General features: G+C 33.6%; 1 protein-coding gene across 2 annotated transcripts in view; it reads left to right on the top strand.

Annotated features, from left to right (window-relative positions):
- Window positions 1-15,136, top strand: part of HOMER1 (homer scaffold protein 1) — a 128,461-nt gene that overhangs the window by 47,895 nt on the left and 65,430 nt on the right. For both annotated transcript variants that reach the window (XM_004613148.3, XM_055137743.1), the window contains exons 4-5: window positions 3,832-3,924; window positions 9,144-9,283. In XM_004613148.3, coding sequence (XP_004613205.1) covers window positions 3,832-3,924; window positions 9,144-9,283 — 233 coding nt within the window. The remainder of the gene's footprint in view (window positions 1-3,831; window positions 3,925-9,143; window positions 9,284-15,136) is intronic.

The following is a 15,136-nucleotide window of genomic DNA, read 5'->3' as shown; positions in this document are numbered from 1 at the left end:
CCACACTGCAGTTCTTGAGAGCTATGGTATTTTTGACTTTACGTTCACCACATCCAAAGACTTATGCTAAAAGCTATTCTGTTTTTGTTTTGTTTTGTTTTGTTTAGGGGGTTACACCTGGTGGTACTCAGAGGTTACTCCTGCCTCTGTGCTCAGGGATCACTCCTGGCTGGGCTTTGGAGGGACTATATGTGATGCTGGAAATTGAGCCTGGGTCAGCCATTCTAAGACAAGTGCCCTACCTGCTATACTATTGCTCTGGCCCAAGCTATTCTGTTTGAAGCATCCTATTAAAAGGATAGCTGTACATTTGAAGCCCTTTAAATGTAATTTTTGGTGTACACAGGATCTGATGGCATGAAAGTAAGTTCAGGTGAAAAATAATCAGGTTCTTGTAGGTCCATACTGTTCATATATAATCCTTAACTTATTTATCATAGAAGCCATTCTGATTTTTTAAAATAACTAATTTTTAATATCATATGCTTCTATTAATATATCTTGATGAGGTGATAGTAATTGAAATAATTCTTTCCTTTTATAGTTTTAGACATTTCTTAGAACTGTCTTTCAACTATTTTTGTTTCCTTTTGATAGTAATTATAATTTGAAGATCGATTTTAAGACTATTTTAACTTTTGCATTGGTTATTTGGTAAGTCATGTATGATGATTAAAACAAAACATTATTACCTCATTTGGTTTCTTTTACATCAGTCTTATTTTTTTGTATTTTTTAAGTGTGATAAAGGTAGGAGCTTCAGATTCCAAGTATTTTGACCTAACAGGGACATAGGAATTTGTAAACATTACTCCTTCTTAAAAGCCCCTCAGGGAATTATATATTTATTCTAATACGTTTGTTGTCCATTGCTTCAGACTTTTTTGAACTATTGTTGGAACTTCTGGAAATTCTATTAAAGCTAATTACAAAAAAAAAAGAAACTTGTATTTCACTCATTGAATTTCTTGACAATGCAGGAATTATATTGTAGGTTAACTCCTTAAACTTGCATGAAATGATTTTTGAGTAGTTTTGCTGTAAATTAAATTTTTCATTAAGTTTTTCAGGTTCCAGGTAGCTAATATAGTTAAGTAATAGTTCATAAAATTCTGTCAATTCTACTTTCTCCTCATTTGGTTATTTTTTTGTAGAAATGCCTTATACTTCAAAAATTTATCCTTCTTAAAATTAGCATATGCTTTTTGTCAGCTTACTGGTAGCGTAAACCATTTTTGCAGGTGGCTCTCTGAGACTCTCAGCTTGGAGATATATTTAGTTCATGGGACTACAGACACTGGGGATTACCCGGCTCCCCTGGTAGTACTTAGGGGCCTCTCAGGCCTTGCCTTGTGGTTATTCAGGGACCTCCATGGCTGCACCCTGTGATGCTAGGGACCTCTTGGACTGCACCTGAGAATGGCTGGAGTACTGTGTGGTACCAGGGATCGAACTGGAGTTGGCTGCATACAAGGCATACTATCTCTCCGACCCTGAAGCCCAGTATTTTAAAGGTAGATTGACTATCATAAAACAACCTCTTAGCTCTCAGAGCCTAATATCATTTATTTATTCACTACATTTGAGCGTATAAAATTAGTCTCTAGAATGTTTTGGTCCAAAAATAACAAAATTTTGTCTTATTTTCCAAGCTCTGTTGAAGTCTAATTTTGGTACTTTGTAAATTGTAGGGGACCTAAGTAATTATGTAGATAAATAAAATAAGATATACATATATGTAATGTAATAAATATTAGTGGAGCAATAGCACAGTGGGTAGGGCATTTGCCTTGGATGCAGCCAACCCGGGTTCGATTCCTCCATCCCTCTCTGAGAGCCAGGCAAGCTACCGAGAATATCTCGCTCGCACGGCAGAGCCTAGCAAGCTCCTTGTGGCATATTTGATATGCCAAAAACAGTAACAACAAGTCTCACAATGGAGACATTATTGGTGCCCACTTGAGCGAATCAATGAACAATGGGACAACAGTGCTATAATGCTACAATAACTATTAAATATTCTTGCTTGTTTTGTCATTAAAATCCTACATTGAATCCAAGCATTTAAAGAGCTTGGAAAAGGCACTGAAGACAAGTCTAGGCAAGGACCTCTCCGTGTGAGGGAGAGTATCAGCACTGGAAGGAAAAGTATGGTCTCCTAAGGCTGGTCCATGAAGAGAGTTCCCACTGTGCTCGCATTGTTCCAGGGCTTACCAAGTTGTCGGTTGTTATAATGGAAACCTAAACCCATGGAAATTAGAAATACCAATGAGAAACCATTATTAAAGTATTGTAGGCCCAAAATTTAAAAAGTAATAATTATAATAAATGTAAAGAAAATTAGCAGTTATAGGTCTTTATGAAGTTGAGGAGGATTTGAAACTTTAGCTACTTTGAAATGCTAAAAAAATACTTGGTATATTTAAATCACATAAAAGGAAATTGAGTTTAAAAAAATTGAATTCCAGGGGCCAGAGCAGTTGTACGACAGGTGGATACTTGCCTGGCATGCAGCCAACCCTTGTTTGATTCCCCAGCAGCCCATATGGTTGCCTGAGCACTGCCAGAGTAATTACTGAGTACAGAGCCAGGAATAACCCTTGTGCACTGCCTGGTGTGGACCCCCCCAAAAGAATTTTATCTCTTCCAGTGTGAATGAGATTTTTAAAACTTTATTCTGATTCTTTTTTTGAATAGTAAGGAAAAATTATTTGTTCAGTTGCAAATGAATACAACTGAACTGATACTGATGGTGTCAAGATTATGACCTTGACACCCATCTACATGTTGCATGTGGTGGCAGGGTTTAATGTAATGATGCCAATTAATATTTTGACCCTCCTCCATCTCCCAAGACAGATTAGAGTATTACGATCCTTCCGAAGTCTTTCTTTTCTAGGTGGAAATGAAATCAGGGTTGGCTTGTGGGGGAATAAGAAGAGAACAATAATTTGAAATATTTTATTGTTAACTCTTAACAGGCATTTTAGGGGGGGTTCAGAAAGGGATTATAATTTGAAATTTTTATTGCTAACTCTAACAGGTATTTTCAGTTTACCTGTTGAAGATTTTAGGTTTTAAAATTTGATTACTTTGTAACCCTAATTTTTTCTCTCTGAGAGTAAAAGTGGGATTACCTTCTACTACAAAAACTTAAACAGATACTGTTGTAGCTGACGTAGAATTTCTTATAGATTCCTAATAATTAGTATTTTTTGTATAGTATTTTAAAAAACTATTGCCAATACTAAATACCTTTTGGAATTGTATTATTTCTTTCTGCTGCAGCATATTAACAACTTAGGAATCATTGGGAATGAAGTAATTTAGTATTGACTCGTGATATTAGTAAATATTGGTATTTGTATTGTTAAAAATTAAATGCCTTACATTATGAGATTTAATTAAAATCAAAATTTTATACCAAATGTTAAATTTAATGCTTAAGATATTAAATTTTCTAAAATTTTCTCACTTGTCTTGACTCATGTTACCCATCACCTGTGCACCTTCATCCCCTGCCTTCTGCCTTCATTTTAGTACAAATATTCAACCCAGCCGAGGAGGCATGTGGATAAGCTAGCCTACACCATGTTTTAACTTGGTTATATTGTGAGGGTTTTGAATGAAATTTATCCAAGTATTTTATACTGCTCAACCAACTGTTTGCTGTTAGATTTCCTTATAATTTTTATGTTGTGTCTACCATTGATTTAGGATTCGATTGCCTATGTAAGGGTCAATCTTTCAGAAAATGAAAGAAAACTAAGATAAAATGGTCATGGCAACTTAATTTTATTTGGTTAATGTATATAGTCTTTTTACATTCAGTTTGCAGAAAAGTTTCAGGAATTTAAAGAAGCTGCTCGACTAGCAAAGGAAAAATCACAAGAAAAGATGGAACTTACCAGTACACCTTCACAGGTGGGTGTTTAATTTCTATTCTTACTTATGAGTCTTGTTCATATCAGGTGGTATGCTTTTTTCATGCCATAGTTAAATTTGGAGAAAAATGACATTTCCAAAGTGGACACAGAAGTACACTCTTCAGTTAATTATGCTAGCAGAGAAAGCTGGTGGTGCTTGTTGTTTCTTTATATATGCCAATGTGTATAATGACTGGGGAAATCAGTTTAGTAATTAAAATTCTGATTCTTTAATATATACCCAATTTTGAAACAGGTTTGTAGACAGAGCACAGATTGACCTGTTATGTTCTGATGCTTGTCAGGTACAGCCACAAGATAAGATACAGGAGATGCACAAGGAAACTGAACTATTACTTTCAGTTCCTACAGGTAGACATAGCAGAGAACTCTGTGGGGCTCACAGGGCAGTCTCTGGGTGGTCAGAGACAGATGCAAGAAATAGGGATAGCTGAGTCTAGAGCCTGGAGAGCTGCCCATGTGAAGGGAAGACCAATGTAAACATTTAGGATTGGCTTGTTTGAGTAATTGTCACAGATTCTTCCTAAAGGGGGTGGTCCTAAGTTGCTTGATACCTAACTTGATGGTGATGAAGGCAAGGAATATTGCCTCCCGGGGTGACTGGCCAGACAGAGGAGGAGTGGTTGATGATTCATTTACAGCAAAGAGGCATACTCCCACTGCAAGATTATAAATTTTATGAAGGTATCACTTTATCACTTTTAAAAAAGGGCTTTTTTTTGGTCTTTTTTTTTTGTTTTGCTTTTTGGGTCACACCTGGCGATGCACAGGGGTCACTTCTGGCTTTGCACTCAGGAATTACCCCTGGCGGTGCTCAGGGGACCATATGGGATGCTGGGAATTGAACCTGGGTCAGCCGCATGCAAGGCAAACGCCCTACCTGCTATGCTATCACTCCAGCCCCAAAGTTTATTTTTTTTTTAACAAATTGATATTATCTGTTACTTGCCCATCAGTCTTTCTTCAGTTGGAAACTAATTCTCTTTCTAAGTTTATTAGAAGTCATATTTTAAAACTTTTTGAAAGGTTTTAATGGTCATAGTAGGATACCTGTAGGACATTATTTTACAGTCCTTTTTTTGTTTGTTTGGGGACCACACCTGGCTGTACTTAAGGCTTACTCCTGGCTCTGCGCTGAGGGAATGCTCCCGGCAGGGCTCGGGAACCATGGGGAAGACAGAGGACCAAACCTGAGTTGACTGTGTATAATGCAGGTGCCCTGTCTGTGTGCTGTCTCTTTCAGTCCTATTTTCTAGCTTTCTAAATAAGACTTTTCTAAAACTTTTATTTCAGTCATCTTAAGAATAGGATTCAGCTTTGTGCTTTGTTCCCTTTTATAGTTATTTTTTTTTTACTAATACTCTTACATATGCTCAGAGCTTTATGAAAAGGATGGGTTAGGGATAAGAAAGATAGTATGAAGGTTAAGGTTACGGTGTATCTTGCCAATCTTAGTTCAAATCACAGCACCACACATGGTCACCCAACTACCCAGGAGCCACTGTAGCCCCTGGGTGTGTCCCCCAAACTCAATCCCAACCTCAAAAACAAAAAGAAAAGAAGACTAAGATTAGATGTTATGAATATCTCTTTGAATTAGTATCTTCAGTGGCACTTAGACAAAACTATTTTAATTTTAATTTATTTTATTGAATCACTGTGAGATATAGTTACAAGCTTTCATGTTTGAGTTCCAATCACACAATGATCGAACACGCGTCCCTCCACCAGTGCACATTCCCCACCACCAATATCCCCAGCATACCACCCCTTTCCCACCCTCCCCCATGGCAGAACATGAAACTTTCTTTAGGGAGTAAATAGGAATTGCCCTGGAATTTCGTCAAATGATTGGCACATTTTAGAAAATGTTTGCTCTTATACCTGTTTTCCATCTCTGACACCCACTCTGGTAAATCCTACTTTATAGTAAAGAGATCCTCTGTTAAGAATGCTTAAAGTAGGTTTTTCCTCATAGACTAAAGGCTTGTGTACTCTGGTTGAAGCCAAAGTGCTCTTGTGCCTCATCCTTACTTGCAGTGACCTAAAATAACAGGCTATTTATTTTGAAACTTCCCTTGACTCTTTCTGCCCTCAGTGCCTTGATACTGTAATGGTATTTTTAGCATAAGAACAATTTTATTTCAACTTTAAAAGGGAGGAAAGTAGTAGGAATTTTGATTTCAGACATTCTTAGTGTGAAATGGGGTCTCTGGCAAGTCTGCTCCATGGGCCCGGGCAGTGCTGCCGCCCGCCCTCTGCCCCCTCGCTCTCCCAAGGCTGCTGTTCCCGCGCTCAGACCGGCCCAGAGTGCAAGGCAGCAGCATTTTCTTTGTTTTGTTGTTGACTGCCTTGCCACTCCATAAGCGGCTAGGAAGAAAAATTCTTAGAAAGCATTTCCTGAATCTTCTCTCTGTGCTCAGCTTTATTCTTAATAGCAAAGTTATTTTCTATTGGGTTGGCTTCCTTGTTACAGAGATTTTTCAATACAAAAACATTTTTCTCCTATTTGACTATAATAATTCTCTTTCAATGATTTGTTTTGGTAACTGGTGGGAGAAGTTTCCCAGAAACAAAGTGAGGTGTGGGTGGTTTCAGTTTCTCAAATAAAGTTTTGTAAAAAAAAAAAAAAAAATTAAGCTTACTAAATCTATTTTATTTGTATTTTATATTTAAAAACTTTTTTATCAACTTTGGTGCACATACTCATGCATATATATAGTTATATACACATACCCATATCATAAAGATTTTGATAATTTATTTTCTTAAAAATTTACTATAAAATAGTCATATTAGCCTAGCTGTCTCTTTATAGAGAAAAATCATCCTTCATTTTCATCAGCTTATAGTCTAATACATATGACTAAATTTTGCATTTTAATATTTGACTTATAGATATAAAATGTTGAAGTTTTGTAAAGTGTAGGTGTTTGTAAGAAAAAATTAAGTTGGATGTTTTGGAAATCACAAAATTTAGCTTAAAGAACTAAATGTTTGGGATATATTAAAAACACCTTGAGATATGATCAGGAGGAAATAGGGCATGGGACCCTGGCATTAACTGTGGTGGGCATGCTGAAGCAGCTCTGCACATGTGAAACAACAGAAAATAAACAGGCTTTTCTGATTTAAAAAGTTTCACAGTGCCATTTTTAGCACATAAATTTCTGAAAGATATTGTAGCATACTTTCAATTAATGAGGTGGTTGGCGGGCAGGAAAATTTTCTTTTCCTTCTAGATGCTTGTGTACTGTTGGAACTTTTTTTTTTTCATTCTCAAAAGCAAATATTTTTTATTTTTAAAAGTACTTTTAAAAACCGTATTCTAGATGCTTTGTTTTCATTTATATATAGTAATATAGGACAACTGAAGATGACTTTTGTTGTAGTTCATACTCAGCTTTCCTGGAGCAAAGATTGATGCAATGAGACACTAGAAGTTTTGCCACCTCTATCCCTTTTTTTCATTCCTTCCTTTTTTACATTGCCTCTTACAACAGTCTTTGTAGCATCGATATTTTTGGCTGCTCTGTGACTTATGCTTCAAAACCCTCATTTTATTCTAGAAGAGAGTAAGAACCAGAAACCTTACTCTCCTCTGCCCCTTTCTCTTTGAATGGTAATTACTTTTGTCTCGGGAACCAATTTCAGCAAAGTGAATCACTAATGCTGGTTATGTCCTTTTAGATTAACAAAATAACTTTACTCTTAACACGACTTACTGTTTAGATTTGGCAGTCAACCTTGATTTTTTTAGTTTGGTTTGGCCTTTTGGAAGAATAATAGTTCTGATTCATTGATTCCAAAGATGATAACCTAATTTTTTTGGTTTGAGTTTAGTTGCTTCAACTTTTCCTGACTAATTATTTTGGTTTATCACTTGTCTAGAAATCACTTTGGACCTATTTTCCATTATTTTCTATTAATTCTACTAATAAATTAGTAGGATTTAACTTATTTTATAAAATAATTATGTTGCAACCCTACACTATACACTGTTCTGTTCAGATTGTGAGAGGAAATAGGATTTAGCAAAAAATTTTAATAAGTCTAAAATTAAGGATCAAATGGAAGTCCCACTAACTGAAAGTTAAGTAGTAAGTCATAAAGAAGTGATAATGAATCAAAAAAGTATCCTTTTTATTTTTGATAGCTCCTATCATTATGGTACTATTAAATTTTTTTATTGTGAAATAAAATGCAACAGTATACAATTAGAGGTTTCCTCCCAAGCTAAAATTTTCATTTGATTTTTTGAATCAATTTTTGTAATTTATTTTTTAATGTAAAATTTTCACGTTAGCATTTTTTTATTTATTTCTAACATTCCTCTATGTGAAGATTTTTAATGTAGGGTATGCAAGTTATCGTAATCCATATATTCCCTTATGTGCTTTTTTATTATTAAAAGCATCTTCTCATATTATGTATATTCTTGTTAAAATTCTATTTTATTTTCCAGAAGAAATTAAGCCTACTTGATAGATAGTAAATTTTATTAAGAAAAATAATTTGGGTCTGGAGACATAGTATAGCAGGTAGGAGGTTTACCTTGTGAGTGCTGGGCTGGGTTTAATCCCCAGCATCCCATGTGGGCCCCTGAGCCTGCCAGGAGTGATCCCTGAGCACAGAACTAGGAGCAACCCCTAGCACTTCTGAGTAAGCCTCCCCCCAAAAAAAAAATTAAATTATAAATAGCAAGTAAATACTGAAACATATCATTATGTATAATATGTTACGGAGATATTTCTGCTTCCTTTTGTAAATAATTATGAATTGAAAAGCTGGGCAGATAAAAACATTAAAATCTAGAATTAATAATTCCCTGAGTCTATCCTGTACTCCAAAATAAGCTTTTTGTCACCTTTTTTCTCAATTCTTTTGAATATCATGAAGCCAGTCCAGTTAATTGCTTATATAACCCCCAATTTATCAGTTATTTAAAACTATATTTCTAAATTACATTATTTACATTTGTAGTTATTTTGTTTCAATTAGTTTTCTTATGAGTTATTTAAAAAATTACTACTTTTTCAAGTTAGTTCACTTTTTTTCTCTTTAAATTTTGTCTTTGACTCAAATCTTATGTGGTATACATGAGAGTTAGTTTTAACCTTGTTGATCTTGTGGATTTTAGCAAAAATCTAATACTTTTTATCTCCCATCTCCTTCCTCCCCCACTTTTAAAAAAAGGAATCAGCAGGTGGGGATCTTCAGTCTCCTTTAACACCAGAAAGTATCAATGGGACGGATGATGAAAGAACTCCTGACGTGACACAGAACTCAGAACCAAGGACTGAACCAACTCAGAATGCATTGCCATTTTCACATAGGTACAGATTCAATTCACCCATCATGATTAAGTAAGATGTGTAAATATGAAAACTGTTTGGGTTCAGATAAATTTTGCAAAGTTACAACCCTAAGTGAAAATTACAGGTCAGTTATTATGTTTTATAAACTGCTTACTAACTTTAAAAAGGGTTAAATTATTTTTAGTTTCTAATATAGCCTAGCTAGACTGGAGTATTTTTTTATGTAGAAAAAAGGGCTACTATGCTGATTATAATCTAAACTGTTTCTCAGCGAAACAATTTTTTTGTAAGTTTCTACCTTTCTACTTATTTCTTTTGTGGCGGAGTGGAGGGGCAAACCCAGCAGGGTTCAGAGCTTATTCCTGGCAGGGTTTGGGGGACCATATGTGGTGCTGGGAATTGAACCCGGGTAGGCTGTGTACAAGGCAAGTACCCTACCCTTTCAACTGTCGCTCTGGCCCTTCTACCTATTTCCTTAGCAGAGCTCTTAAATCACCCCTTTAGTTAAACCTGGTTTCTATTTTCATGTATATTCTTGAAGGCTATAAGTTTTAAGTAGGCTTGTTACTCAGAAATTAAGCTTTAACAGAGTCTTAGAGGCCATCTTACCGTGTGATTTTATCGAAGAAAACAATATTGGGGTAACGTTGAACATGAGTCCGTTATTGTTAACCTCAGATTTATTTTGCAACCAATCTGGAGGAGGTAAATCTTTACATGCTGCTGAATTTTAAAAGAATTTGGTACATAAAAAATCACTTTATATCCTAAATATGTTCCAAACCAGTCATGATAAAGCTATAGATCATACTATGCTAGTTCTAGGATATAAGGATGTCTATGAAATTGTATTATAAGTATAAGCAAATACCTATCAGTTATCTTAAAATTTTCTTAAAGTTAATTTTTATATTTCTTTGTAAACTTTTAAAATAGATAACTTAGAATGAGAATTTCCTTTGTTCAACAGTTTTTTGGGGACCCAATTTTTAAAAAATCAAATTCTTTAGCATATTCAGAAGAATTGTGAACTCCAAATTCTATTTCATGATAAATTTAATTTTCATTAAATTTGTTGGACTTTTGGCACATAGAATTAAACATATTAGCACCTAACCTTGACCTAATGAAAGTAAAAATTAGTTAAGGTTTTTTTAGAAATGAATGGGGTGAACTATTTTTGATATGAGGCTATTCTAATTTCCTCCTACAAAATGTAATAATTTTGAATTGAAGAGCAGGCATCTTGGAATTCTTGTGGAGATTATGCTTTAACTATTTAACTATATAAATCAGTATTTATAATTATGTTTATAATTTAGCTTTATAATTAAAAGAATCAATGAACACAAAAAATTTTAGTACTTCTAGTCTGAAGATCATAGATATAGATCAAAACAGGTTTTTTAGATATGCAGTTTTAAGATCAATGTGATTAATATACGGTTTAAAAAATATCTTGGAGGGGGGCTGGAGAGATAGCACAGCGGGTAGGGCGTTTGCCTTGCACGCGGCCGACCCAGGTTCAAATCCCAGCATCCCATATGGTCCCCTGAGCACGGCCAGGGGTAATTCCTGAGTGCAGAGCCAGGAGTAACCCCTGTGCATCGCCAGGTGTGACCCAAAAAGCAAAAAAAAAAAAAAAAAAAAAAAATATCTTGGAGGAAGAAAAATTTTCTTCCTGTTAAACTATATTTCCCGTTTACATTTCATAAACCAACAACTTCAAAGTTAAAAATTAAACTTGATCTTTGGTTAAATTTAAATGAATTGCATTAAATTTGGTAGCATTAGAAATAAGAACTTAAGTTTTTACATTGTAAAGGCTTTTCCTAGTTTACTTCATACACCTGATTTTTTTGAATATTGATCATATTGCTTATTCTTAATGTTATGAGTTCCTAATTGGGATTAGTTATTTTCCGTTGATTTTTTTCACTGTTCTTGGGAGCATAATAGGGATTATTTACTTAATAAGCCATGAGATACTTGAGGTTCTGAAAATTAAATTAACATGTCAATTTTAGCTTTCAGTTAAGCTGTTACTTTTTTTTTAATCAGTTTTAAAAATACTTAGCTATGGAATTTAAAGAGACTTAGTCTAGAAAGTATTATGATCTTAAATATAAAAAAAGAAAAGATTATGATCTTATAGTAATCAGTATTGACTATTATTCACAAAGTTAGTAGGCTAAAATAAAGATTTCTTTACTTGAGATAAGAGATTGAGTAATGTATAGCCAATGTTAGATCCCCGAAATACCAGAGTTAGGAGAGCTCCAGAATTTTCCAAACTCTGGAATTTGAAATAAACTTAATCATGATAGTTTGAGCAATGCAATATTATAAAAACAAATGGGAAATAGAATGAAATAGTGAATCAAAACTTAAAAAAAAAATTTGGCCACACCTGACTTAAGGGACCATATAGGGTATTGGGGAGCAAACCCAGATTGGCCATGTGCAAGGCAAGCACATACCTGTTGTACTATTGTTCCGGCCTCTGAATCCAAACTTCTTCAGTAATTTACTTGTTTATACTTGCACTATATTACAGTGTAAAGATGTCAGAGTTTTAGAAAGCATATGAGACTTTGGCACATAAGACTAAATCCAAAAGGTTTAGGTGAGTCGTTCCATTTTGTATATCAGTAACCATACATTTTAGTTCAATCTCCGTAATAAGTACTTTATTGTGTTGGGAAGTTAATAGCTTTGTCCCAGGAGGTCTATATAAAGATAAAATCAATGTTCATGAGTTAGGGGAAGAACATTAAAATATTATTAAAAGTAAAACAAATGTTTAAGGTGATGCATTTTGTTTTCATGGCAAAGGAATACAGTTGCAACCCGTTTTTAAAGTCTTGTTAGACAGCCTTATCCTTTTTTCTTAGATTTAAATTTTTTTTAGTTTTTAGCATTGTGAGGATGATCATGGCTACACCCATTGAAGGCTAAGGTGTCATGTAGTGCTGGGGCTTTGCACCCAAAGCCGAGAAACCACATGCATTTCATGTGCCACTTAACTCCTGGTTCACTTTCCCTCAGTTATTTAGCAGGAAAAGAATGAACAGCAGCAAAATATTTTGCCAACAACCCACTGTTCTAGTTGAAATCATTTTACTGCTACATAGGAAATAAATCAGTAGAATTACAAAATATCTTAAAATTTAAAAAATTGGAAGAATATAGGTAACATTGTCTTGTTAAGTTCATTAAGAGTTGATTGTTGAGATATCTACTTAGCGATTTCTGCTCTTTTTTAAATTATTTTTTTCTACATTAATGAATTTATCAACATTAGCAAAAGAAGATTGTCCTGAAAATTCTAGTAATGTGCTTGTTCTTTACTTTCTGGTTAGCTTCCTTATTTTTAAAAAAAATATAATTCAGCTTAAGAGAGATAAGCAAGAGTGTCTGTTAAACATTAAACAAATTTTCAAATATATGAAAGAGAGGAATATTATAATGAATTTTTAAAAACACATTGCTCAAATTCAACAGTTTAGGAGTCTTGTTTTGTTTCTATCTTTAATCTTCCATTTTTTTATTTTTTCTGAAATCCCCAGACATAATATAATCCAAGAACACTAATTCACTGGTACAATAGGATTAGCTTGAATTATTACTGTCTTATTTTTAATTATATTCTGAAATAAAATTTAAAATGTACTGACTACTCAGTACTACTTAGTTAAGTGCTAGAGTACTGTTTTTATAGTACTGTCCTTATATTAAACTGTGCAGAAACTTATTGATTTTTCTGTAAATTTCTATTTTTTCTTAAATAATTTTTAATCTAAATTGTAATAGCCTTTTATGACTGAGAAGTTATATATTCTGGCTAAAGTGGCTAAAGTATTTAGGGAATCATTCCATAGTTTTTTATTAGCTATACAGTAAACAAAGTAGCTTATAGAATGGTATACAAGTATATACACATGGGGAAGGTATTCTTTCATTCCAGAGAGGAATTGTTTGTTTCATAGCATCATCTGTATGGAATTTGGGAAATTACCTGTTGCTTTTCTAAATTCTGAAATTAAAAAAAAAATTGAAGCTATCTGAAATTATCTTGGAAATAGTTATTTTTATAGTATTTTAGTGCTGATAGAATGTAACATTGAAATACAATATTCAAAACTAAAAATTGCTTTTTTATTCATTGTAAATTTATAATTATCACATATTAAGTAATATACTGATAAATAACTGCTATTATCTTATTTTGAGCATTCAGAACAGAAGTATACACACAGACATTGCAAGTCATGAAGTTATTTTTTGTACTGTTTTAAAAGCAGTTTGAATACCTTAACAGTTAATAGACTGTTTTAAGGGCTAACTATATTTAAATTATTATAATATCTAAATACTGTATTTGTGTGGTGCTGTTAGAATATATGCATTTTGGGGGTACTGCATGTATCTTCTATTCTGTTAAAAAAAAAAGTTTTCCTGCCAATTCATGTGTTTCTAACAGATACTCATTAAAGGTTGTATGCAGAAAACTTACTCTTCAGTATGTTGATTTTGATCAAATCATACCTATGAATTTACCAGAAGTTAGGAAATCTGGTGGATTCATTTTATTTGTATTTAGTAGACTGATTTCCTTATTCATTACTAGCTTTAGAATGCTACTATTCTAAAATCATAATTAAAGCTTTTTGCACTATTTCTAAAATTGACTCATTGAAATTTGTGCTCACATATTTAGTTACAAATTAAAATGCAAAGAAGGAAAGTGCTGGGCTTTTTAAGTGGATAGCTTAATGGGTTGAGTGCATGGTTTGCATATGCGAGGCCCCAATTTAATCTCAGGCATAGCATGATCTTCTAGTACCATTTCATGGTAATCCCAAAATAAAAAGGAAATGAAAAAGTGCTTTATTTTAAATCATATACAATTTGCACTTCCAGGATATTACAGTCAGGAAAAGAGAGTGACTGTTAGTTGACTGGAATGGTATACTATGTACAGATAAAGCCTTTTGTCTCCCCCCCCTTTTTTTTTAATGGATCATTGGCAAAACATATCTGTGAGCGCAAATTAAATAATATTTCTGAATAACTTTTGTTTGGACAGAAACTTTGTGTAAAGTTAAAACTTGAATTTATAAGTGTTTAATTACAAATATATTTGCACCTCAAGATTTCGGTTACAAGCTTCTTATTGTTAGTTAAAATAAACTTAAATACCGTCACTCTTTTGGTATTCCTTTTTGTTTGTTATCTTTTTTGGCCATATCAGAGCTTTTTCCTGCTCTGTGGTGAGGGATCCACTCCTAAAGGGCTCAGGACCCGTATGGAATATTGGGGATTGGACCCAGGTTAGACACAATTTAAGGCATACACTTAAGGCACCACATTTAAGGCAAGTGCCCTACATGCTGTCCGATTTTTCTGTCCCCAGTATTTTTTTCATCATTGAAACTAAAAAATTAGATTCAGTTCCTAAAAATTAATTTGAACGTGAAAACAATTTGTGAAAGATTGTAACTCAATTCAGAAATGTCAGAACTTCCTTTGTCATAATTATGAACACATAGCTCATTTTAAGAAGTGCTGTCATGGTTTGGGAATATATATAATTGTGTGTTCTCTAGAACTGAGCAACAATTTATATATTTAGTAAGATGCAATAAAAATGCAGTTTAGTGAACAAGAATATTTACTCTCTTACTTTCTAAGTATATAGGCTTCAATTTCCTATCTTGAATATTTTAAGAACTAACACTCTCTGCTAATGCCTTCTAAAGGATTTTTAAGAAAGTGAAAATTTGCTGAAGTATTTTGTTAGACCTTATCACTTATATATGTTATTTGCAAGAAAAAATGCTCTCATATAACATGAAAACATCATTAACC

Source organism: Sorex araneus, chromosome 1 (assembly GCF_027595985.1).
Source record: "Sorex araneus isolate mSorAra2 chromosome 1, mSorAra2.pri, whole genome shotgun sequence".
NCBI classification, from domain to species: domain Eukaryota; kingdom Metazoa; phylum Chordata; class Mammalia; order Eulipotyphla; family Soricidae; genus Sorex; species Sorex araneus.
This window is presented reverse-complemented; position numbering and strand designations above follow the sequence as displayed.